Here is a 24,974-nt window from a genome sequence, read left to right as displayed (position 1 = left end):
ACATTTGAAGTGATCAAACTTAAACATTCAATAATTGATTTTCCAAATCAGTGCTAACAAATATATGAACTTTTGAATATAAATTGATTTCATTTATATTTTTTGCATACATCTGATAATTAATCAAAAACACATATATCAATTATCAAGAAACTTTGTGTAATTGAAAATCATACAAGTTTCTTCCATAATTAAGTAGCATAAGGGTATGTCTGTTACCAATTAAGCCAAGATCAGTTATGTCTACATAAATTTGCAGATTCTGCAATAATATTATATAATTTATAATCTCAACTAAGACGTTAAATAGACAAGGGCTTAATTAGAAGAGACTAATCTCGGGATCCAGGGTTTAGTGGGTACCCATTAACAGACGCCAACTGCGTATTAGAACGTACATGCCCTCTAAACTTTTCGGTCCACTGCTTTTGACTCCATTAATGACAGGGAAGGCCCATTAATGGCTCTTCAATCCGTTTGATAATAAGAAATAAGTGATCATGCCAGTTGGTTTCGATATGTTTAGTGTTTACATTAGCCGTTCGATGAAAGAGCCAAGGGTTGACGCAGAGGATGAGCTTCCTAATAAATAAGCAATTCCCATTCAAGTTGTTTTACTTTTACATCAGCTTAAAAAGACTAAACCATGGATGCAAATACACTAATCAAGCAGTTAAGAGTTATTTTCAACAAAAAAAAGATGTTTAATATTATAGATAGGTTGATAACTATATATCGGCAAAAGACTGCAAATGTGGCTTGAGCCGACATGGGAGGCCCATAGGAGATGAAAGCTACACTGAAAGGAGAAAGGATACTTCCGGATTCATGACATAGGAGAGGATAACTNAGTAATGCCGATAACATCACTATTGTTCTCCTGTAAAACAAGCTTTTCTTTCTTTCTCTCTTCCATGAGTCCAACAAAGTACCCACAGAAAACCTTTAGCTCTCGTCCAACTACAACATCTATCTCCAAATAATCTCTCAAGAAACTATCAATCATTACTTTAGGTATATTACTTACGCCGACCTTTTTGCCTCCTCTTTTCACCACCTCATAGATTTCCAACCCAACATTCTCCAAGAAGAACTTTGGCAGAACAGCTGTTCCAACTCTGAAGTTGTCTTGTTTAATCGCAAAGAAGCAGATCATGACCATTATTTTCAAGCCCATCTCTTCACCAACTAAACAAATAAATGGATATGAAACGAGTAGAATAAAAGCCCTGAAAAGACCTCCAGCTTCAAAAGCCACAAGCATAAAATAAGGGAACAATGATGAGGATTTCAATAAAGCTCCTTCAACATCGAAGATCAAAATTTGGTTTGAAAGGTCTGATCTGTGAGCAAGAGAATTGTACCTTTGAAATTTGCTATAGTTGTTGCTGACAGCTCTGTGGAGACTTTTTGAGTTCCTAAAATGTTTGAAGAGAATTCGATAGAAAAAAAAGAAGAGGGTTTCGAAAAAAGAAAACTTCAAAGACATATTTGCGCCTTCGCCTTGTTCTCAGTACGAGTTTTAGCAGACAGAATGATATATGCAGAACTTTTGCGTTTTTATGCATGTTCGATTCAAGAATGCCCTCACATTTCATAATTATTACAAGCATGCCTAGTCTCTTACTCTTTTATCCCTTATTCAGTGCCAGGTTGGTACGAACTCCATGTGATTTCAACTTTTTTGGACGCTCACACGGTTCCAAATGATTAAGAACACGTTTACTAATTCAACTTTTTCAACATGAAATGAATGCTAAAGTTTGACTTTGTCAAATGACGTGAACCAATTAGTGTTAATGACATTGAAGGTGTTGTAGTTCTCCCACGATTAACATCCAACTTGTGGACATGCATATGGGCAACAATTTGGCTCAACCGGCGATGACTCTACCTGTTTATACAAAGGATTATTCAGCATTACCCAGCCCATTAATGGAACCGATTACTACTTGACATATAATCTAGTTCATAATCTCTGTCCAACGCCCCTCATCTACTAAAAAAAAAAGTGCCTTTTTTGTGTCTCTTTTGTGCATGTATCTACAAGATGAAAAAGGTAATTCTAAAACTTGTGTACATATTTACTACTTGTGCACTTGGTGGTGTTGAGGAATGAATTATTATGCAAAAAATAATAAAAAAGTTAAGAAGATAAATTATCTAATTAATTGTAGTTATGAGATTTAAATGATATATATTTCAATATGCCTGTCCTGTCGCGGGTCGCCATTATGGTTCAAACCTAATTTCGCAACGGTTGGCATAGTCCCACTAGTCCCACGCTGACCACTGCTGTGCACTGCAAGCGTAAAGGCTCAAGGATTTGACTGTGTCTCTGATCGATGGACTAACTAGGTGGACAGCTGGTGGACATTTGAAGTGATCAAACTTAAACATTCAATAATTGATTTTCCAAATCAGTGCTAACAAATATATGAACTTTTGAATATAAATTGATTTCATTTATATTTTTTGCATACATCTGATAATTAATCAAAAACACATATATCAATTATCAAGAAACTTTGTGTAATTGAAAATCATACAAGTTTCTTCCATAATTAAGTAGCATAAGGGTATGTCTGTTACCAATTAAGCCAAGATCAGTTATGTCTACATAAATTTGCAGATTCTGCAATAATATTATATAATTTATAATCTCAACTAAGACGTTAAATAGACAAGGGCTTAATTAGAAGAGACTAATCTCGGGATCCAGGGTTTAGTGGGTACCCATTAACAGACGCCAACTGCGTATTAGAACGTACATGCCCTCTAAACTTTTCGGTCCACTGCTTTTGACTCCATTAATGACAGGGAAGGCCCATTAATGGCTCTTCAATCCGTTTGATAATAAGAAATAAGTGATCATGCCAGTTGGTTTCGATATGTTTAGTGTTTACATTAGCCGTTCGATGAAAGAGCCAAGGGTTGACGCAGAGGATGAGCTTCCTAATAAATAAGCAATTCCCATTCAAGTTGTTTTACTTTTACATCAGCTTAAAAAGACTAAACCATGGATGCAAATACACTAATCAAGCAGTTAAGAGTTATTTTCAACAAAAAAAAGATGTTTAATATTATAGATAGGTTGATAACTATATATCGGCAAAAGACTGCAAATGTGGCTTGAGCCGACATGGGAGGCCCATAGGAGATGAAAGCTACACTGAAAGGAGAAAGGATACTTCCGGATTCATGACATAGGAGAGGATAACTGTTAACTTGGACTTGGACTTGGGTATTAAATGTTTGAAATTTTCAGTATTTGACCATTCCCTTGCGAATATTAAGCGCGTTTATTCTGTAGAGTTGCACGCAAATGTGTACATAATAATACTATACTACATCTACATGGTCGGACACGGTGAATATGGTAATTCAATAATACTGCCATTGAATCGCCCTATTTATAACGTCCCCAATCAAAACTTTCATTTTCACTCCTAATTTGGTTTTCAAAAGGTGCCTAGCCCTAACAAAAGTCCACTGTTGTTGGTTCAAAGATATGTATCACATAACATCAAACGCTTAATACTAGATCCATATTAAAAAAATACCCTCAAAAGTCTTCAGCCGACCACGCTTTTGAATTAATCTCCCGGACGGGGAGCGCTCATGTGGTTGTGTGTGGTATAACAGAAATAGCAAGAAGAATTTAGAAAGGAGATATGGTGATTGGGCCCCAAATGCCATGCTGCCTTTATTATAAAAGATTTGCTCCAATGGAGGGTAGAGATCGAGTCTTTCTATTGCCAAAAGATCGATATATTGTCCATTCATAATCCTGGAGATGGGCTGTTTAGGGATATTACTAAAATGAAAATACTGATAATAATGGACCATTGAAAAAGAGACTACACCATTGTTGTTGTCCAAACATGTATATGAAACAAAATTAATGTTCAATGCTCCACAAGGTCATGCATGCATGCATGTTGATGATTAACGTCAAACCAAAATGTGTGAAAAGAAGAGTTCGCGATGGAAAATTTCAGAAAGTAGACAGAATCTAGATTTTGTATTCCCTTAAATGAAGCTTACTTTCACGTAGTTTAATTTGATCCCATTAACAATAAATGAACCAAGAGATGCTGTAGTATGTACTTGCAGGATGGGATTGTGGATCTTACCATTTCAAGCATTAATTAAAGTGACTGGAAAGATTGTAATGGACTGATTGCTGCTCGTAATTGTTTGTAAAGCGTTGGTAGTGATAAAACAAGTGATCACTTATCACAATACTCATATGTGCTACACATAACTAGAATATCATATAATTAATAGATTGATCTGGTCAATGTTCTTAATTATAGGATATTATTTCTTTCATAATTATAGGATATTTTCTGTAATTAATTCTTTTATTTTTTTCATTGTAAATGTTCTTGTATCTAGCCTATGTATTGTAAAATTACAATGAATGAAATATATTAGAAAATTGTTCCACAATTGTGTTTATTGACATGGTATCAGAGCCTACTTCAATCTCTTCTTCTTTACCCTAGGAATTGAAGATTGGTCTTGTGTTCACAATTGTTGTTTCTTTCATATCAATCCGCTGCGAAATTTTTTATATCTTTCTATGGGTGATTTAGAAGAAAGTAGTAATGATTCTCTAAAGAAGAATGAATCTACTACTATATCAGCTGGATTCCATATGTAAGAAACTTATTCTCTAATCAGTTCGGAATGACTTGAGGGTACCAATTATGTTGAGTGGTCTTTGAATGCTCAAAATAAGATCCGTGGGAGGAAATGTTGGGGTTTTATTTCGGGTACTAAGGCTGCACCAAAAGATGTTCGTTCGGAGGAATATGAAGCACGAGAAGATGAAAACTATTGGTCAAATCTTGGCTCCTTGATGCAATGACAAAGGACATCAGATCTCTCTTCCTTCTGTGACAAAAGGAAGGAAAAGGAAAAAAATGCAGAGAAAACGTAGATTGTAACAAAAGGGAGGAAAAAGGGGAAAAGTGCAGAGAAAACGCAGAGGAAGGGAGAGAAAATTGTTCTCTGAATCTGTTTTCACTATTTGCAGCTTTTACATGGACAATATATATACAATTGCATAAAGGAATCTTCTAACAAGCTAATAAAGTAAAAATACATTAATACCCTTTTGAACAGCACAACAATAACTGTAATAACTACTTCTTACTCAAATACTCATAAAAATATACATAATAAAATACATGGATAATAACATAAGTACGTAGTTGAACCCAAATTTTTCTTTTATTAAACATATACATTCTTTATACAAAATTAGTATCATAAACAAAAACTATGTAGACAGTGTAGCCATTCCTCCTCGCGTGCCGACGTCCATTCGACCGTGTCCTCACCTAAATCCTTTAAAAACATAGAAAGACAACGGGGTGAGCACAAATAATGCTCAGTAAGTAAACCCTCTAGTCATCTATCCCCGTAACTCTCTCTCTCTAAGTCTTTCCTTACAATTCTCATTTACTCTCTCTTTTATACTTCTCTCTGTTTTCTCTTTCTGTTTCTCTCTCTCTCTGTTTCTCTTTCTTAGAACTATTTTCTACTAACTCTCTTTAGTAAGTCACAGCCCCATCTTACCGGGGGCACGGTTGGGACTCGCTCCTGCTCTCCGTGACTTCTACTCTTTCTTAGCCGATTAGACTTGGTTATGCATGGATTCGGAAGCCTTGGCCATGTGAGTATATAATCTCTCTCTCGGGTACTCTCGGGTATAGCCCTCATCCACATGCACTCTCACGGGCTACACCACTTCTCTCTCTCATACTCATGCCGCTCTCTCAATGCGGCGTACATGCGGGAATACTCTACCCATTACTCATGGGTTTCCCATCGCACAACCTACTCTATTCTCTTTTTCTCTCTTTTCTCTTAATAAAGCTCACACTCAAAGTTCTATACTCTTTCTCTAATGCATAATTAATGCATATGGATGATTCATGCTCATTAATGCACTCATGAAATGCACAAATGCAATGTTACATCAAGATAGTCATTCTGCACAGGTCACACTCAAGAAGGCATAACTTGAGTTAGACATATCAAATTGCTACGATTTTGGTCTCCTTTTAAAGCTTAGAGACAGGGCTACAACTTTTATGTTTTGGTCTCAACCCAATTCAATCTGTAAGATGCCCAAAAATAACTCAGAAGGTTACGGCTGTGACAGGGCAGTTTTCACTTAGGCTTTTCATCAAACATAATGCATGCATACTTTAATTCTATTTTTGCTACATCTCTACTTCTTTCTTTAACCATTCATTCATGGAGCAAAACTCCTCCACAATAAATCTAAACATGGCCAAGAAAAACACTTCAAATATTCTACTTAAATTCTTTCTAAATGTAACCAAACTTCACTTGGTTACCACAACTTCATTTCTACTTCTCATGGCTTAAATCTTCTCATCAAAAGCCATCAACTCATCAATAATATCATTCTCAACAATCAATCTCAAGCTCATAAACATAAGCATGCATATCAATCATTTGATTGCTTGAACCTTAACTTGGGTTGGATTTACTTACCTTATGGGTAAATGGCTTCTCTAGCACTTCTCCTTCCCTTTTGTATCTTGTCTTCTATCTACAACTTTAAACAATAACAACATAAGACTTTAACAAATCATAAGCAAATTCTCATCTAAAGCAAGAATCCTTACCTTAGGATGCTTTAGATTAAATCTCTACTAAAAACTACCCCAAAAATCCTTAGAAATTCTTGGAAGATTGAGTGGAGGATTGAGAGAAATTAGGGAATGAGAATGGCGGTGGAGATGGTGAAGAATGAAGGGCTTTCAACATTTAAACCCTTTTTAGCTCAACTTACATACAATCATTCCCATTTTGCCCTTGCTCTTTCTTGGAAATTCCATCTATGTCCTTTAGTCAATTACAATAATACCCTCATTTTTATTACATTCTCCATGAAATTCTATCTCTTTTCACTCCCCAATTTTTCAACTAATTTTGAGTGAAAAGACCATTTTACCCCTAATGAAAGTTTAAGGGATTTTCTTCACATTTTTCTCAAAATAACTTTAACAAAATTCAACTAAGGGCCAACCAACCAAAAATAACAACATGCAAGCTCAAATGAGAACAAATCAATAAACATTCAAGCAATGCAACAATAATTTAACTACATACCTCAAGTGGGGCGTTACAATAACAAACTAGCTAAAATTATCCTACATCAATATATGGTGTCTTTCCTGCAGTTTGTTGTGTCTCATGCTCCCCCCACAAGATGGAGAGTGGAGGCTGAGAACTCCCATCTTGGATAAGTGATGATGAAGAATAGTGGAGGGCAGAGCCTTTGTTAGAAGATCAGCCAACTGGAGGTTGCTAGGAACATATCAAGTAGAGACACTTCCGTCTTGAATTTTGTCATGAATCAAGTGACAATCGAGCTTGATATGTTTAGTTCTCTCATGGAAAACAAGGTTTGCAGCAATGTGAATGGCAGCTTGGTTATTACAATGCAATAAGGTAGGTTGAGGATGAGGTACTTGGAGTGTAAAGAGAATGAAACGCAGCCAAGTAAGCTCAGAGCAGGTAGCTGCCATGGATCGATACTATGCCTAGATAGATGAAAGAGAGACGATGGATTGCTTCTTAGATTTCCAAGAAATCAAGGAGGGACCTAGAAAGATTCAGTAGCCAATTACTGAAAGACTAGTGTCGGGGCAAGAGGCCCAATCTGAGTCACAATATGCAGCAAGTTGAAGAGAGGATGAGCTAGAGAGAAGTAGTCCCTAACCAGGTGTAGCCTTGCGGTATTTCAAAATTTTTTTGGCAGCTAGTAAATGCATATTAGTGGGTTGAGCCATGAATTGGCTCAATGTTTGAACACTATAGTAGATGAAAGGCAGAGAGATGGTGAGGTATAAAAGACGACCAACTAATCTTCTATATACACTCGGGTTAGATAAAAGGGTGCCAGCAGTTTGAGTCAATTTCAGATTTTGTTCCATAGGAACCTTAGTTGGTTTGCTACCCAAACTTCCAGAATCTGCCAAAATATCCAAAGTGTATTTTCTTTGGCACAAATGGATGCCTTTTGAAGACCTTGCAATTTCAATACCAAGAAAATACCTCAAAGAACCGAGGTCCTTAATTTTGAATTTGCTAGCCAAAAAAGACTTCAACTGGTTCACAAAATTAATGTTATTGCTGGCAACAAGGATATCGTCGACATATACAAGCACAGTTGTGAATGAACCATTTAATTCCTTGGTGAAAAGGCTATAGTCAGCCTTTGATAGAGAAAAACCAGAATCAATAAGAGATGTAGAGAATTTAGAGTACCATTGCCTCGAAGCTTGTTTAAGGCCATATAAACTCTTGAGTAACTTATAGACTTGGGTAGGTGTCCCTTTGGTATAGCTGGGAGGTTTTCTCATGTATATTTCCTCAGTTAGATCCCCATGTAAAAAGGCATTATTTACATCAAATTGATGTAAATGCCAACCTTTTATTGAAGCAATTGCCAATAGACATCTCACGGTCACCAACTTAACAACAGTTAAGAATGTCTCATGATAGTCTACCCCCTCAAGTTGGGTGTAACCCTTGACTACTAAGCAGGCCTTTAACCTCTTAACTGACCCATTAGAATTATATTTTACTTTGTAAACATATTTACAATCAATCGGCACTTTGCAAGGGGGTAAGTCTATAAGTTCCCAAGTATATTGTTTGCTTCTAAAGCTGCCAATTCTGTGTCCATGGCTTGACACCAGCCTGGATGTTTTAGTGCTTGTTTATAGGTATGAGGTTCAAGATGGGTGGAAATAGTAGTGGAAAAGGCACGATAAGCAGGAGAAAAACTATGATAAGACAAAGTATTAGCTAAAGGGAAAGGTGTACCTAGTAGGGGACCTTGCTGCCTGGTCAAAAACTGAGGTGAGGAAGTGAGAGAGGTCTGATCACAATGAAAGTCCTGCAAGTACTTAGGTGCACTCCGAGTTCTGGTTGACCTGCGAAGAAGAGGAGGAGGAGGAGGTGGTGGTGGTGGTGGTGATGGAGAGGAAAGGGAAGAATGGTTAGAAGGTGCAGTGGAAGGTGTAGCATCAGCAGGAAAGGTTGCCGGACATGGTGGTGAAGAGTTTTGCATGATTGGATGCTGAGAAGAATAAGAATTAGAGGGGAAAACAGGAAGGATTTGTGATGGAATAGTAAAAGGAGTGGGAATAAGAAGGGGAACAGAGGATGTATGAGGGGAATTAATGGTGGTGAGACTTGTATTGAAGGGAAAAATACTTTCATGAAACACAACATCACGAGAGAGAAATATTTGCTCAGTTTCTAAATCTAGCAATTTGTAACCTTTCACTCCAAAAGGGTAACCCAAAAAGACACATCTTCTCCCTCTCATGTCAAACTTCGTTCTTCCATGGGATAAGGTGGAAGCAAAACTAAGGCAATCGAAAACTCTCATGTGATGGTAGGTAGAAGGCTTATGAAAAAGGATTTCTTAAGGGGTCTAATTATGGAGTAAAGGGATGGGGGTTCTATTTATTATGTAGACAGCAGTTAGGATGAGGTCACTCCAATATTTGAGAGGGATATGTGATTGAAATTTTAATGCACGAGCTACATTCATGATATGTTGATGTTTACGTTCAACTATCCCATTTTGTTGAGGTGTCTCAACACAACTTGTTTGATGAATAATACCCTTGGAGGTGAAAAATTCTTTCATGAGAAATTCCTTGCCATTATCACTTCTAAACATTTTTATTTTTGTCTGAAATTGTGTTTCAATCAGGTTAAAAAAGCTCTCAATACAAGTTCTCACAATGGACTTAGTTGGAAGCCAATAGACCCATGTGGTCCTTGAAAAATCATCCACGAGAGTGAGAAAAAATCTGGAACCATCAACTGCGATAGTGGAGTTTGGGCCCCAAATGTCACAGTGAACAATGTCATAAGCATGCAAAGATTTAGATGTGGAAATAGAGAAAGGAAGACGATGTTGTTTGGCTAAAGGACAAACACAATAAGTTGATTGATTAATAGAATGGAAATTCTATCTTACAAGAGGATCATCAATTAAAAGTAATCTAGAGAATGACATATGTCCAAGACGACAATGCCATAGATCAAAAATTGGATTTGGACAAGTAACAAAACCACTAATGAGCTGGTCTTTGTGAAGGAAGGCCGGTAGAACATCAACCAAAGCTGAGGGTGACACACCAAATAGTAGCAAGTGATAGAGACCACCTCTCACTTCACCCATCCCAATCGTTGTCCAAGATGCTAAGTCTTGTACAAAGCATGAAGTGGAAAAGAAAATAAGACAGCATGAAGAATGAAGAGCAAGCTTTTTGGCAGAAATCAAATTGAAATGAAAAGAAGGAACACGAAGAACGTTTGTCGGCACCAATTTATCTGTTAAGTGGACAACACCAATGTGAGTGACAAGGACATCTGCACCATTTGGTAACTTAACCAAGGAAGAAATTGTGGCTGTGACAGAGGTAAAATAGGAAGGACAATAGATCATGTGATATGTTGCTCCTGTATCAATTATCCAAGGAGTGGTGTGTGAAGGAATGGATTTGTGTGTTTGAGAGGAACAAGGAATCATATCAGAGATGTTGGATTTGCTGAGATGATGAGGGGATGGTTGGGCAACAGACATGGAGGCCATGGCCGAGCTGGTGTCTTTGGATTGCATTTGATGTTGACGCTCCTGTTGTTGAATCATAAAGAAAACTCAATTGAGAGGGGGGGTAATGGTTCAAGAAGCATAATCTGATCTCTAAAAGAGGAATAAAAGTCAGATAAGCCCATAAAAAATTGTATAACATAGTCTCGTTCATATCGCTAATGGATAATCTTCAGCTTGCCACAATCACAAGTAGGTAAAGGGTCATAATAGCCAATTCATCCCATAAACATTTCAGGCAACCAAAATAAAGGCTAACAGAATCCTAACCTTGAGAGAGATTAGCAAGATCTCGTTTAAGTTGAAATATGCGGGGACCATTTTGTTGGGTAAAACGATCTTGAAGCTCAAGTCAGAGAACCCTGGAATCATCAACCAAGGCAAGGCTAGTTTTGACAGAGCTACTTACGGAATTTTGGAGCCAAGAGACGACTAAGTCGTTGCATCATTTCCAAGCTTCCAAAAATGGGTCAACAACATCAGTTGGTTTGGAAAGAGTCCCGTTGATGAAGCCAATCTTGTTCTTGGCTCGAAGGGCGCAACTCACAGCACGAGACCAACTGACATAGTTGTCAGCAGTCAATAAATCTGAAACAAGTGCAGCAGCGGGGTTGTCACCACTGTCAATACGAAAAGGGTTGAAATGATCTGAAAAATTGAGAAGCCTTTCGATAGATGACGAATTGTGAGGTGTTTTAGGGTTTGCATTTTTAGAGTCAGAGGTCATGGCGTAGGCTTAGGATCAAAGGGAGCTCTGATACCATGTGACAAAAGGAAGGAAAAAGGGAAAAATGCAGAGAAAAAGCAGAGGAAGGGAGAGAAAATTGTTCTCTGAATCTGTTTTCACTATTTACAGCTTTTACATGGACAATATATATACAATTGCATAAAGGAATCTTCTAACAAACTAATAAAGTAAAAATACATTAATACCCTTTTGTCCAGCACAACAATAACAAACTAGCTAAAATTATCCTACATCAATATATGGTGTCTTTCCTGCAGTCTGCTGTGTCTCATGCTCTAATACCTTCGGTTGGCTACGACGAACGAAATATGGGAGGCTGCCAAACAGACATATTTGGTCGATCAGGATGCATCAAAAGTCTATCAACTACACTGCGAGGAAATTTCTATCCACCTGAATGAAGGTTCTGTTATTTCTTATTTTGGCAAACTATAAAAAATATGGCAGGAACTTGATGATATTGATGACTGTACCATGGAGTGTGCCAATGATATTGTGAAATATACGACTAAGGTTAATTCCCAATATGTGTATATGTTTTTGGCTGGTGTTGACCCTCAGTTAGATGGTGTTTGAGGTCGCGTACTTGTTACCAAACCACTTCCAGATTTACAAGTTGTTTATGCTATGATTTGTGCAGAAGCTAATCACCAAGATGCTATGCTTGGAGGAAAAATTGGAAAATGGGCTGTAATGGCCTCTAGGAAAATGTCTACCTCAAAGAAGGATCAGAAGTGTACTCACTGTATGGTATTGGTCATATAGTGGATACATGTTTTCGAATCCATGGATATTCAGATTGGCATCCAAAGGGCAAGAAATCCTTTTATTGTGGAGTACAAAGATTCTTGGGTGAATCGAGGATTATTTTTAGCGCATTTTCTTTTCTGTGTAATCAACACTGAGGTTAGGTAAACAACATGCTCGATCTCATTGAAAATCTGATGATAAAATGACCACAAAAATAGAATTTCGTAATTTAGAAATAAGCTCTATCCATATGATATGAAGCAAAAAATGGTCAGTTTCAAGCTCAACAAAAATTTTTAAATCAAAGACACAAGACAACCAACTGTCAATGGATTTACTTTAATCAAGTTCAATTTCAATATTATCTATCACTAGAACTCATCATTACCAGTTCTGAATTTCAATATATTATCAACAGACTATAGAATTTTAGAGGCGATAACGACGCCGATGGTGGTAGAGGTGGTGGTTATGGCAGCCATGGAGGTGAAGAATATTTTTAGAGGAAAAATTTTAGAGTATGTGGTTGTGGTAGCCATGGAGAGTTTTAATTTTGGGAAATCATAATTGAGAGCAAAAAGCCGCATAGGCTCGATACCTCGTTTTACTCAGTTTTTTTAGCCGGTAATAGATCTCGATTGTGGGTGAATCGAGGACTATTTTTGGAGCATTTTGTTTTTTGTCTAATCAATACTAATGTTAGGTAAACAGCATACTCGATCTTCTCCCAAATCTGACGATAAAATGAGCAAAAAGCCGTATAAGCCTGATACCCTGTTTTACTCAGTTTTTTAGCCAATAATGGATCTCGATTGTGAGCGAATCGAGGACTATTTTTGTAGCTTTTTCTTTTTCGTCTAATCAATACTGAGGTTAGGTAAACAACATGTTTGATCTAATTAAAAATCTGATGATAAAATGACCACAAAGTCATATAGGCTCGATACCCCGTTTTACTCAGTTTTTTAGCTGGTAGTGGATCTTGATTGTAGGTGAATCGATGACTATTTTTTGAGCGTTTTATTTTTTGACTAATCAATACAAATTTTAGGTAAACAACATGCTCAATCTCATAAAAAATCTAATGATAAAATTACTGTAAAGTCACATAGGAAGGAAAGAACAACATAAAAAATAAAGCCTCATATGGATGTTTAGAATTTAATTAAATAATACAAGAATAGCATACCTTTTCTACCCAAGAATCATTGTACTCCATAATAAAAGGATTTCGTATTTTAGAAATAAGCTCCATCCATATGATATAAAGCAGAAAATGGTCAGTTTCAAGCTCAACTAAAATTTCAATATTATATGTTACTATAACTCATCATTACCAGTTCTGAATTTCAATATATCATCCACAGACTATAGAATTTTAGAGGCGATAATGGCGTTGATGGTGGTAGAGGTGGTGGTTGTGGCAGCCACGGAGGTGAAGAATATTTTCAGAGAAAACATGGAGGGTTTTAATATTGGGAAATCAGAATTGATTTAGGGTTTTGCAAAATTTTGAATTTAGAGTTTTTGAATTTTTTTTTTTTTTTTGGGGGGGGGGGGGAGAAGTGACGTGGCATGTAAGTGATGTGATTGCTAAAGTGGAACATGCCATGACACTTTGTAAGGGATTCTTTGTAAGCTTAGCATTATCCAAACAATATAGGGTACGAGTCCATTTAGGTATGAGAGTTGAGTCGTTTGCGACCCACTAGGGCTCGGCTCGCAAAAAACTCGAATTTGGCTCATAGCAAGGCAAGCAGAATTCGAGCTTGAGCAACTCGTGAAACAAGTTGAGCCAAGTTCGATCCGAGTGTGGCTCAGCTTGTGAGCTTCAATGAGCCGAAAGGGGTTTTTTACGATTTTTCAGAGTTCTGGGGATCATAGGTTGTTTTCAAGTTTAAAAAATGACAATTGCACCCCTTAACTCATATAACCTAAAACTCCATTTGGGGATTTTTCTTAAATCCCTAAAATCGCAAAATCAACAGACACACTCTAGAATCCAGATTCACGTCGTCTTCGTGTCTCAATTCACAAATCAAAGTTAAAAAATCACAAATCTGAAATTGAAGAACACATCCTGCAAATCCCTACTTCAAAAAAAACCCGTTTCACAAATTAGATCTTTACAAATCACATCGCAAAGGAGATCACGTGACGTTGTCGCCGATGACATCTCTACTGCCAGACACTGTCACATTCGTCTTTGGTCGTCTTCTTCACTGCTTCACCTTTTGCTGTGGTCGTCTCCGGTCGTCTGTGGTAATTATCAAACTTATTACAAATTTTATTATAAAATTTATGACAACAATGTTGCTTTCAACTCCGAAACACAAATATATATTACCAAATTCAATTAAAATATCATAATGTGATGTTGAATGCCATTAAAGAGGAGTTAACATTCATTGAATGGGGGTTGTAGAATTGTAATGTATTGTGTCTATAAAACTGAGATGATGGGTGAGAGTGGCGTGAAGATGGTGGGTTGACCATATATAATGCTATTTCTAAATAGACAAAGAAAGGTTTTTGGTGAAGTGATTTCGAAGTTTTTCAACTTCTGCTTTTTCTTCAGGTGTTCCAACCTCTGGTTTGAATTCCCACAACTGTCTGCCTATGTGATTGTTTACACTTTTAACCCATCCATCATTTCCTTCTGAAAACTTCAGCTTTCACATTTCTAGTTTTTCTTCAATTACAAATCCATACTCCACATTTTAAGTCTGGCTATTTTACACTTTAATATCGACTTCTTGTATTCGCTAGCAATATTGGCTTTTGTCATTATTCTGATTGATAGAGTTGTGTGGATTTCATTAAATTGGTTATCTAGAATAACATTAGCATGGAACTTAACCTGCATTTTTATGAAATTTATCACTATTGCGGTTAAAAGGTAAATCTTTTGACTATTATGGAACTTTAAAGATGAGAAGTATCTATTTCCTTTCCAATCTTTTTCAGTTTTTCCACAAAAAATGTCAACCATGAGCCTAGGTTTGTTTTTTCTTTCCTTTATTTTGTTGTACCTGTTCAATCTTTTTTTTTTTTTTTTTTTTTTTTTTTTTTTTTTTTTTTTTGCAGATGAGTAAACTTTACGTAGTTTATGTTAGGCTTGAGCCTGACATATATAAAAGTTGGGATGAATGCAAATCTCAAGTTCAAGGAGTTTCAAATGTTGTGCATTGTTCTATCTATTCAAGTTATGATGTTGTCACTACTTTTGAAACATTTATAGAAGAAAGAAACTGGTTGGAAGGAGTGAGACTCATTCTTCATTCTCTTTCTTACCACAATATGTTTATAGACTAAATATGTAACATTGACATTTTTTTATCTTTTTCTGAAGAAACTCATCCTTCCTTTGTGAATCTTGTGCAGAACCTTATGGTTTCAAATAAAAGGAAGACCATTGGAAAACACTATTATTTTTGTACAGTAAGCATTACTATCATTTGTACGAGGCAATGAGAATCAAATGATGCCGATGTTAATTATAATATTAACAATATTTTTGGTTTTTTTCCTGCATGATTGAAGTTGACTCACTTTTACTTTCAATTATTAGGGTTGTGGTGATATGATGTATGTCAAGGATATGAGAGCGAAAAAGTGCAGCGGTGGGCTAAGCATGGGTAGCTCTAGCTCATCATCAACTATTATTCTAGCTTTAGCAGAGAGATGCGAAGCTCTGGAGGTAGAGGTCCAAACAGTTACACAGCAAAGGAATGCTTGTGATGAGAGAGCTAAGATGCTTGAAGATGCATTGAATGATATTAACAATCTAAAATTGGGGGAATAAAACAGAAATTAGCTTCAGCCACTTAAGCAATAAAATATGTATTTGGGCAAGAACAAACCGAACAGAATGTTGTAAGTCTGAGGTTGTTGGGAGCTAGTATTGTGCTTTTCTTTTATGAGTTTCTATTTTTAATGTCTCTTATTATTGGAAAGAAGGAAGTTTTATACACGAATTCCTTGGCATCTAACTTCTTTTTCCCCTATTTTGTGATATTGGAAAAATATCAATTTTGCCGATGTAGCCAAGCCGACCTTTCTCACTATCACCTCTCTGCTATCATTTAGTCCACGAGTAGCACGGTTGAGTTCCTTGTCAAGAGTATAGTTTTTTCGACTGCCACATTTACTTCCAAGTGGGTAAGTGCAGGGCAACTGGCAACAACTCCATTGATGTATGTTATAGTACTAAATTAATGGTTTTCTAAAGGAATATGCATACTCGCTTCAATGGAATTTAGTCTTCTAAGATTTGTGTATTTTTTTTTGTTTCAGTTTTTGGCAATCTGTGCTCCTTGGCTATGGTTAGTGTCTCTTCTCTCTATTTAATATCAAACCAATTAATAGTGTAAAGGAAATTGCAGATTGGAGTAATTATGGAATATTTATGCTAATAAATGGTTGGAAATTTTGCCTTCTGTTTTGGTGTAATAGTACTTTTACTAACATATTTTTTTTAGGTTACTGTTTAAAGGTGTTTTTGTAGATGTTGTAGTCTGTGCAATGTGTGTTTCCTTGATGTCTATGAAGTGTTTGGCGATTGTGTGGCCTGTTGCTGTTGCTTCGGCAGTTTGGCTTGTGTGACATTTGTGGTCATGTTGGTTATCAGGAACTACTATTATCTTGCTCCAAACGCATAACCCACATGACCACAAATTTCATTGGTGGTACTTTTGGCTCCTCGAATTTTCGAATGTGTGGTTATGTCCACTTGAATCCACATCAATGAACTAAACTTGAGTCTCGTGCAATGAAGTGTGTTTTTGTGGGATATGGGATCAATCAAAAGGGTTACAAGTGTTATGATCTATCTTCTCGAAGATTTTATGTTTCCATGAATGTTGTTTTTCATGAGAAAGAGCTTGTCTACAAGACACCAATGACTAGTTTACCACTTCAGGGGGGGAAATTCTTTGTCTTAGATCTTTCTCAAACAACCAAAAGAACCGAAGGAAGAAAACCGCGTGACCGAGGATTTTACGGATGAAGACTTCGTCTCGGATTTGTTCCAAACAACTAGAAAGTGATACCACCGATCAACCTAACGAAGGGGAAATGTTCCCAATTGTTGAACAAACAACTCTAAACTCCGAAGATGATTCTTTCCATGATAGTACAATATCTCCTAACAAACCAACACAACCACTGGGTCAATCTTCTCCTTAGACTCATTCAAAGGTACCTATTAATCCTAATTCTATGATTGTTGATGATGTTAATTTTGAATCCCAATTGTCTCAATATCGTCTTCCAGCACGTTATAACCATGGTATACCACCCATTAAATATGAGTCTAATCCTAAATCCAAAGTTAGATATCCCATTAGTGATGACATGTCTTCGAAAAAATTGTCCAAGTCATATGCATCTTATGTGCTACAGTTATCGTCTATCTCTATTCCTAGTAAAGTGCAAGAAGCTTTAACAGATGCTAGATGGACCCAAGTCATGGCTAAAGAAATGGCAACACTTGAAAAGAATGCTACTTAAGAACTTGTGCCTTTACCGAAGGGAAAGAAGAGCGTGGGGTGTAGATGGGTAGTTGCAGTCAAGCATAAGGTGGATGAGACCATTGAAAGGTACAAAGCTCAGTTAGTTGCAAAAGGGTATACGCAATCTTATGGGATTAACTTTCAAGACACTTTTTTTGCACCAGTTGCCAAGCTTAACACAGCTAGAGTGCTCTTCTTGTTTACAGTTAATCGAGATTGACCACTTCTTCAATTTGATGTAAAAAATGCTTTCTTGCATGAGAATCTTACAAAAGAAGTGTATATGGATCTTCCTTTAGGTATAGAGAAATACTCAAATGTAACAAAGGTGTGCTAACTAGAAGGCATTGTATGGTTTAAAACAATCTCCAAGAGCTTGGTTCGGCAAATTCACCAAGTCTATGAAGAACTTCGGCTATAACAAAGCAATCAAATCACACTTTGTTTTTAAAGCACCGAATGGGTAGAATTACTGCTTTGATTATCTATGTTGATGATATGGTGGTGACAGTTGATGATCAAGATGAAATTGAGAACTTATAATGGCACTTGGCCTCAAAGTTTGAAATGAAACAACTTAGTGACTTGAAGTACTTTCTTGGGATTGAGGTAGCCAGATCAAAAAATGGTATTTTCTTATCTCAACGAAAATAGATTCTTGATTTGTTAACTGAAATAGGTATGCTTGGATGTAAGCCTTTGAATACTCTTTTTGAACAAAACCATAAGATGTTTCATTGTTTGGATACAACTTCTACTAATAAGGCAAGGTACCAGAGACTTGTTGGAAAATTGAGTTATTTGTCCCATAATAGGCCAAATATTACTTATTTAGTATGTGTAGTGAGCCAGTGTATGCATGATCCTCATAAACCTCACATGGATGTCGTGAAACATATATTTAGGTATTTGAAGTCTGCTCCAGGTAAAGAGTTACTTTTCCCTAAGCATAATCATCTGAAGGTAGAAGGTTATATTGATGCAGATTGGACTGGTTCAACTGATAACAAAAGATCTACTTCAGGATACTTTACTGTTGTAGGCGGAAACCTTGTGACTTGGAGGAGCAAAAAGCAACTGGTAGTAGCAAGGTCAATTTCTAAGAGATTTGGGGCTTGACTCTCAAGATGCAATGAAGTTCTATTGTGATAACACTTTAGCTATAGAGATTGCCCACAATTCAGTTCAACACAATTGAACAAAGCATGTGGAAATTGATAGACACTTCATTAAGGAGAAACTAGAAGTTGGGATCATTATATTTCCTTTTGCGAAGTCTAAAGACCAACTAACCGATATTCTTACCAAAGCCGTAGCCAACAATGCGTTTGATGATGCTTTAGATAAGTTAGGCATGTGTGATATCCATACTTCAACTTGAGGGGTAGTGCTATAATATCCTATAATTAAGAGATTGATAGTGTCAATCTTCTTAATTATAGAATATTATTTCTTTCATAATTATAGGATATTTTCTGTAATTAATTCTTTTATTTTTTCCTTGTAAATGTTTTTATATCTAGCGATATATAACAACTTAATGTTACTTACTTTTTTTAGTCTTTTAATGAGGTGTTAACACAAAGAACTCACAAAAACTATTAAATCTTTTTTTATTTTCTTTCTTTTTAACCATATTCAAGAAAATCATACGATAGATTATATATTGACCTGACACCATGATGCCAGAATTCCAGTCTACGGACCTGCAAACCAGGAATATTGTCAATTTAATTTGTAACCAAATAAATTAAGTGAGTGTAACAGCCCAGAAGGTCGACGCAATGTCAAGAAGCCCAAAATGGCTAGGTACCTTAACTAGCATACGAAGTTGGTCCGTTAATTAACATTTTATCGAGAGAGAGAGAAGCCGTTAACGGAGGATCCCTGAATTCTAAATATTCGTTAAGCTTCAGACCAGAGGTTTTCGAACAATTTATATTGTATGACTCACGAGTAGCTTCGAACTTTTTCCGCATGTTGACTGATGGGACTAATTTCCAATATCAAACTGTGATAAGTAACAGGGCCCATGGACGATGGCTTAAAAGCTGATTCTATCTGTCACTTTGTTAGATGCAAATTTTTGTTCCGGACAACTTCATTGGTTTAATTAAGCTATAACTAGAAGTCTAGAACCTAAGACAACCTTTCATTAAACTTCTGAAATGTTTTAGTTCTGTATCATTCTGGACCTTAGTATCAGACCGTAGACGTTGATTCATGTCCCCACAATAGCGTGGTGAGGAAATTTACTTTTAAGAAATGTACAATGTGATGCTGACAGAGATCCTGCAATCAAATGCAACAGGATTTTTTCTATAAAAGGAAGAAAGGAATACTAACAAAATGGAGGAAAACTCATATAGCGCCATGAATAAGCAAATCATATGATAAATTCATCCACATTTTAAAACTACAGATTAATTCTTTGTACAAACTAAACTTCTGTTCAGATTAGAGACAATTGTACAAAAGGTAAACATAAACAGAAATCTACAGAAGATTAGTGGTCTATACACATTTACAGCAATCAGAGTGGTTAGTTGCCGATTCAGCATCAGTTACAAGGGGTCAAAAAATCATCTGAATGAACTACCATGATAAGGGAAGCACCAAGAATTCGCATCTTCAATTACTTTTCACTCTCGTCAGGCAACTTTACTCAATTCTTCCTTGGCAGGTGAACTGGAAACCTTCCCTTCTGCCAAACTGCATCACCATGTCCACAGCACATTAGCAATAGAAATTGAGAGAGAGAAGAGCACATTGGTCTCATTGGAGTCTTATATGCAATCAAATGCATGAAAAAGAATTGACAATTCTTTCACTAGACAAGTGAGAAAACAATAATAAAGGTAAAAAGATAACCCACTTGGGAGAACTGGAGCCAGGCCCATCTCTTTCATAGGCAGAGAAGCTCTTGTAAAACTGAACAGAAATCAAGCTTTCAGTTGCAGTGACTGCCGGCGCAGGAGACCCCATCATGCTCAAACTGATACTGCTTCCGGAGCACAATCCTGTGATCATAGTTTCCACAATGTAAAGATACATATGTACACAATCAACAAGCAGGGACACACATACGCACACTCAAAGATTTAAAGAGACAAGTGGCATATTGATTATGCACAGACAGAAGAAACTTCTTAAGAAGAGACACCATAGTTTAAACCTGAAGATCATTTTTCTAGTAAAGGTTAAAAGTTGCTAGAAAAAGCGGTTGAAATGAAGTAATTTTGCATTGAATTCCATAGCATGTGAAGGCACAGTAAGCATAAAGTGAGGTATGGTTGGGACAAAAAGGTAAAGAATCTTGAAGTACATTGGTACTGATCACTGAAGTCCACGGTGCATATTAAATAAAAACTTTCCGCAGGTAATTTACTCTGTTCAGCAACTAATTTTGTTCGCAGAAATAAAAACATTCGATCAGTTATTCAACATGAAACACGGATAATTCAATTTAATGTAGAAGACAGTATTCCCATCAAATAGATGCTCCATTTCTGGTAAACACATTCCTTAGATATTGTTGTAAAGAACATATATGTTTAATTTAAAAAGTGTGAAAGCTACAGTTTATGTGAGTGCCATGGTCACATAGTGAGCAAGAAGCATGAAATGCAAGTGTCATAAGCAATCAATGATGTAATGCATAGAAACACAAGACTTTAACCTGAAAAGAGAGACTAGAAAAATAGTAGCTTCACCATGTTGCATACTTCGGAAAAAAAAAAAAAAGGCTTCACATTTGATCTTTACTACCCTAGCATTAAGACAGAGTACAAAAGCTTAATTGTACAATGAAAAACCCATGGCAAATTCTCATCAATGGTCTATTTTGGAAGTCTCGAGTGTCAATTGAATCTAGCCTACAAGCAAATAAATCAAATCCTGGAAACATGAATGGCAAATCAGACAACAAAAGAGATGATATGGATCAATTAGACTCTTAAATGCTACAATACCTTGAAAGACAATAATAAGACAGAAGATTAGCGTGATGATCATGGCAAATACAGTACTATTCGAAGCTGAAGCCTTGGCTGCTTTCATTCTTTTCAATGCTTTGATTCGTTCACTCCTGGCACGCTTTCTCATGGCAAGGTCAGCAATCTCCCTCACCAACTTCTGGTCAGCAGCATCTAGTGTTGGACCTTTAGGAGGTCGCGGTGGCTTGGGAGGCTTTCTAGCGTTGGTCTTCTTACGCTTCCCTTCCACACACTTCTTCTCCAAATTGCCCGCATTGTCACTACCCTCTTCTGAATTCTTGTCAATCAACAACTCCACATTTTCACCCGCAGCCTCACCAAATTTTGATGAATTGCTATACAAGTTGCCACATTTACCATGGACAGATCCATCAGAGCTAAATTGCCCAGTCCAAATCCAATTGAAAATTATATTTGTTTGTCTATTTGCTGAAACTGGATCCTTTGTTCTATCCTCCTCACTTGTTGTCTCACCACTTTCAAAATCTGCTTCGAGATCCCTTTCTTTTGAAGCAAAAAGATCCATTCAAGGTAAATCTCTATAATAGCTCCTCTCACCTTTAATTTGATTAATATACAAAGATCTACTGCAAACCATAGACCGATCCTTCCCTTCACATAACGTCAAATTTCCCTTAACCTTTAACAAATCTCAGTACCAATGTCACAAACCTAATGTAAACGAAAAACCCTTGTCACTTTAAAGTTTAAAGTAAACAAAGTGTTCAAGATCAAATGATATAACCCTTAATCAAAACACAGCTTAACTGAGAGGAAACAAATTAACCAAACTGCAAACCATAAATTCTCAACTCAGAAGAATAAGTTTATCCAAGAAACACAGATTGTCAGCACTATTCTCATTTATAATTGATTAAATAAGTGCTTCTGTCTCTGTAATTCTTAATCATAACATGTATCCTTGAATTTTCACAATTTAGGACTAAACCCCCAATAAATTTTGAATCTTTGACCACACAAGCTACACCTCAAACAATCAACAAAATCCTGCACTTCTAAAAACAACAGCACCAAAGTAAAAACCAAATGGCAAAACGTATCCGAGTTCTTCAATACAAACAGAAGAAAGTACAACCCAAACCAAGAATGACCAAAAAAACTTAACAACTGAAAACAAACAAATTTTTTTTCCTATGAAACAAAAAGGGGACGAAAAGGAAACCCTCACATTTGGTAATGCAGCGTCGAAAATGTAGAAAACAAAAGCAGAATTTCAAAAATCGCAAACAATTACACGGTCACGATGCCACAAATAAAAAAATTCAACCAACAATAAGCTAAAAAAAAAAAAAAAACAATTAAATTACATAATTCTTAATTAAAAAAAAAAAAAACAGAGAATGTACCTGCTAACTTAGTCAGGCAAGGAAGGCCCTCAAATCGATGGGTACGAAAGGAAGATGACAGCTATCCCTCATTCGAAAGAGCTTTCTATCTTAATTGATCATGTTTGAAAAGATGCTTTTTCAATATATATCTATTCAAAGAAAGGATATAATAATAGAAATATGGTAATATATATACATGAAAATGGAGAACAACGGTAAAAGAGAGATTGAACGTGTCATCCTTTTTAAGGACGACAACTGGCAGTAGCCAGTGATTACAAAGACGTGTCAAGGACTCAGTTTGAATATTATCTGACAAAGAATTAAAAAATTGGACTAATTTTGGAGATTTTTGGCTTTTATCTGGAGAAATTTAACAATCAAATAAAAACATAAAACAATAAATAGAAGAGTAAACAACATTTTTCCCACCCTAAGTTTAGCGAAAAGGCGAGTTTTCTTACTAAGGCAGTAATTCAGCCCATGAATGTCCCATCTCCATTATACATGTATTTGTCCATGAATAGATGCCCTAACAATATTTTGTGAGCATATGCTAAACGGATAAAGTGCAATTTATGTTTATATATAAGTATAATAGTGGGGGCTTCATCCCCTATAATATATTAATATGTACATTATGTGCCAGTGCCATCATGTTCCTAAATGGATGTTTGTCTTGAACAGTCTATTATATGCCCAACAATTTAGTCTTACAAATTTTGAAAGTTGAAACGATCAAATTTTCTTTCAAGGGTATAGATTAATAATTAACACATTAATTATATATCCTGGGTGTATTAACATTTTTATTATTTGATAGAATGCAGCTGGATTCACGGCCCTAAGATTGCAAACCGAGTTTTAGACGGCTGGTACATATCATATGGTTTCTTTTGTCTACCTAGTTAACAACTAAGGTACATTAGACCAAATGGATTTGAAAAAACATGAACAGATAGTACTTCAATTTGTAGCAGAGCCAAAAACGTTATGTTAGATATTAATTAACGTAATAACTAGTAAATATGATTAGCTCCTGTCACAACTTAGATCATATATTCAAACCGCTTCCAGTGATCAGAAAAGATCCTTTGGTTTACACATTGGAACTCTTGATTGCAACTTACTAATAAGTAGGCAAACATCCTTTAGTTTCCACATTCGAAGCTGCACCAACCGATAAGCAAGAGATTTCAAACCAGGCTAAGTGGAAAATGTAACTTTGCCAAGATAAGGTGCGGACATCGGTGATCTTATTCATATAAACTCCGTACTCATTTGTAAGCTTTAAAGAAATCTTCTCAGCCTCAATTCCTACGAAAACAACATTAGAATCACTGAAAAATTTCTTAATCAACTTGGGAATGTAGTCCATATCAGTTAGCAGCAGAATAAGACACTTTGTGTCTGGTGACAATTTTGTTGCTTAATAGCTTCATAGGATGTGACCTCCATTTACGTTTCTGATTGAATATTGAGAAGCCAGTTTTCCACTACAGTAGCATTTGCTGTGATTGTTGTGTCTATGTTTTTGCGGAACAGAACGAGTGCTTTCCATTTCTCGACCTCTAGCTCTTGTGAGTTGTGAGCTCGTTTTCCCTTATTTTCGCTTTTTTAATTTATAGTTATAGTAAGTAGAACTAGAAGGTCATAAGGTTGCATTTATTAGACTACTAAACTAAAGTAAATAGGAAACAACTTCGAGATACAGTTGCCACTTGCCAGCTTTAAAAACCGGATTTGTCCACTCATTGAACAGAAAGGCCATCTTTACCTTGACCGACCACATCACAGCCCATTAAATTAACCCTCTATATCAATCTAGTGATTCATAATTGATAACGATTAATATAATACTTAGTTCCAGGTGCTCCGGGGCTAATTGGAACAGGCCCAAACAATTTTTTGCCAAAATAGAAACTTTCCATT

General features: G+C 36.2%; 2 protein-coding genes across 2 annotated transcripts; both read right to left on the bottom strand.

Moving 5' to 3' along the window:
- Window positions 1-826: 826 nt before the first annotated feature.
- Window positions 827-8,414, bottom strand: LOC116132590 (probable glycerol-3-phosphate acyltransferase 3). The gene is made up of 2 exons (XM_031418250.1): window positions 8,107-8,414; window positions 827-1,418 (listed from the first exon to the last, which is right to left on the bottom strand). The coding sequence occupies exons 1-2, from the start codon at window positions 8,412-8,414 to the stop codon at window positions 827-829; spliced, it is 900 nt and encodes a 299-aa protein (XP_031274110.1).
- An 11,663-nt stretch (window positions 8,415-20,077) lies between these two features.
- LOC116132584 lies at window positions 20,078-23,211 on the bottom strand. The gene is made up of 4 exons (XM_031418245.1): window positions 23,061-23,211; window positions 21,670-22,365; window positions 20,574-20,718; window positions 20,078-20,410 (listed from the first exon to the last, which is right to left on the bottom strand). The coding sequence occupies exons 2-4, from the start codon at window positions 22,217-22,219 to the stop codon at window positions 20,350-20,352; spliced, it is 756 nt and encodes a 251-aa protein (XP_031274105.1). The 5' UTR covers window positions 22,220-22,365; window positions 23,061-23,211; the 3' UTR covers window positions 20,078-20,349.
- Window positions 23,212-24,974: the final 1,763 nt, after the last annotated feature.

The sequence above is a fragment of the Pistacia vera genome, unplaced genomic scaffold, assembly GCF_008641045.1.
Source record: "Pistacia vera cultivar Batoury unplaced genomic scaffold, PisVer_v2 Contig256, whole genome shotgun sequence".
Taxonomy (NCBI): domain Eukaryota; kingdom Viridiplantae; phylum Streptophyta; class Magnoliopsida; order Sapindales; family Anacardiaceae; genus Pistacia; species Pistacia vera.
Note: the sequence above shows the minus strand (reverse complement) of the source record. Positions and strands in the feature narration are given on the sequence as shown.

Bases quoted from the DNA above. Each gene is read 5' to 3' on its own strand.
- LOC116132584 (XM_031418245.1), bottom strand. From the start codon at position 22,219: ATGGATCTTTTTGCTTCAAAAGAAAGGGATCTCGAAGCAGATTTTGAA. The intron at 20,719-21,669 runs GTATTGTAGCAT...CTATGATCACAG, and splicing joins TCTTATTATTGTCTTTCAAG to GATTGTGCTCCGGAAGCAGT. The intron at 20,411-20,573 runs GTGGGTTATCTT...ATGGTGATGCAG, and splicing joins CCTGGCTCCAGTTCTCCCAA to TTTGGCAGAAGGGAAGGTTT.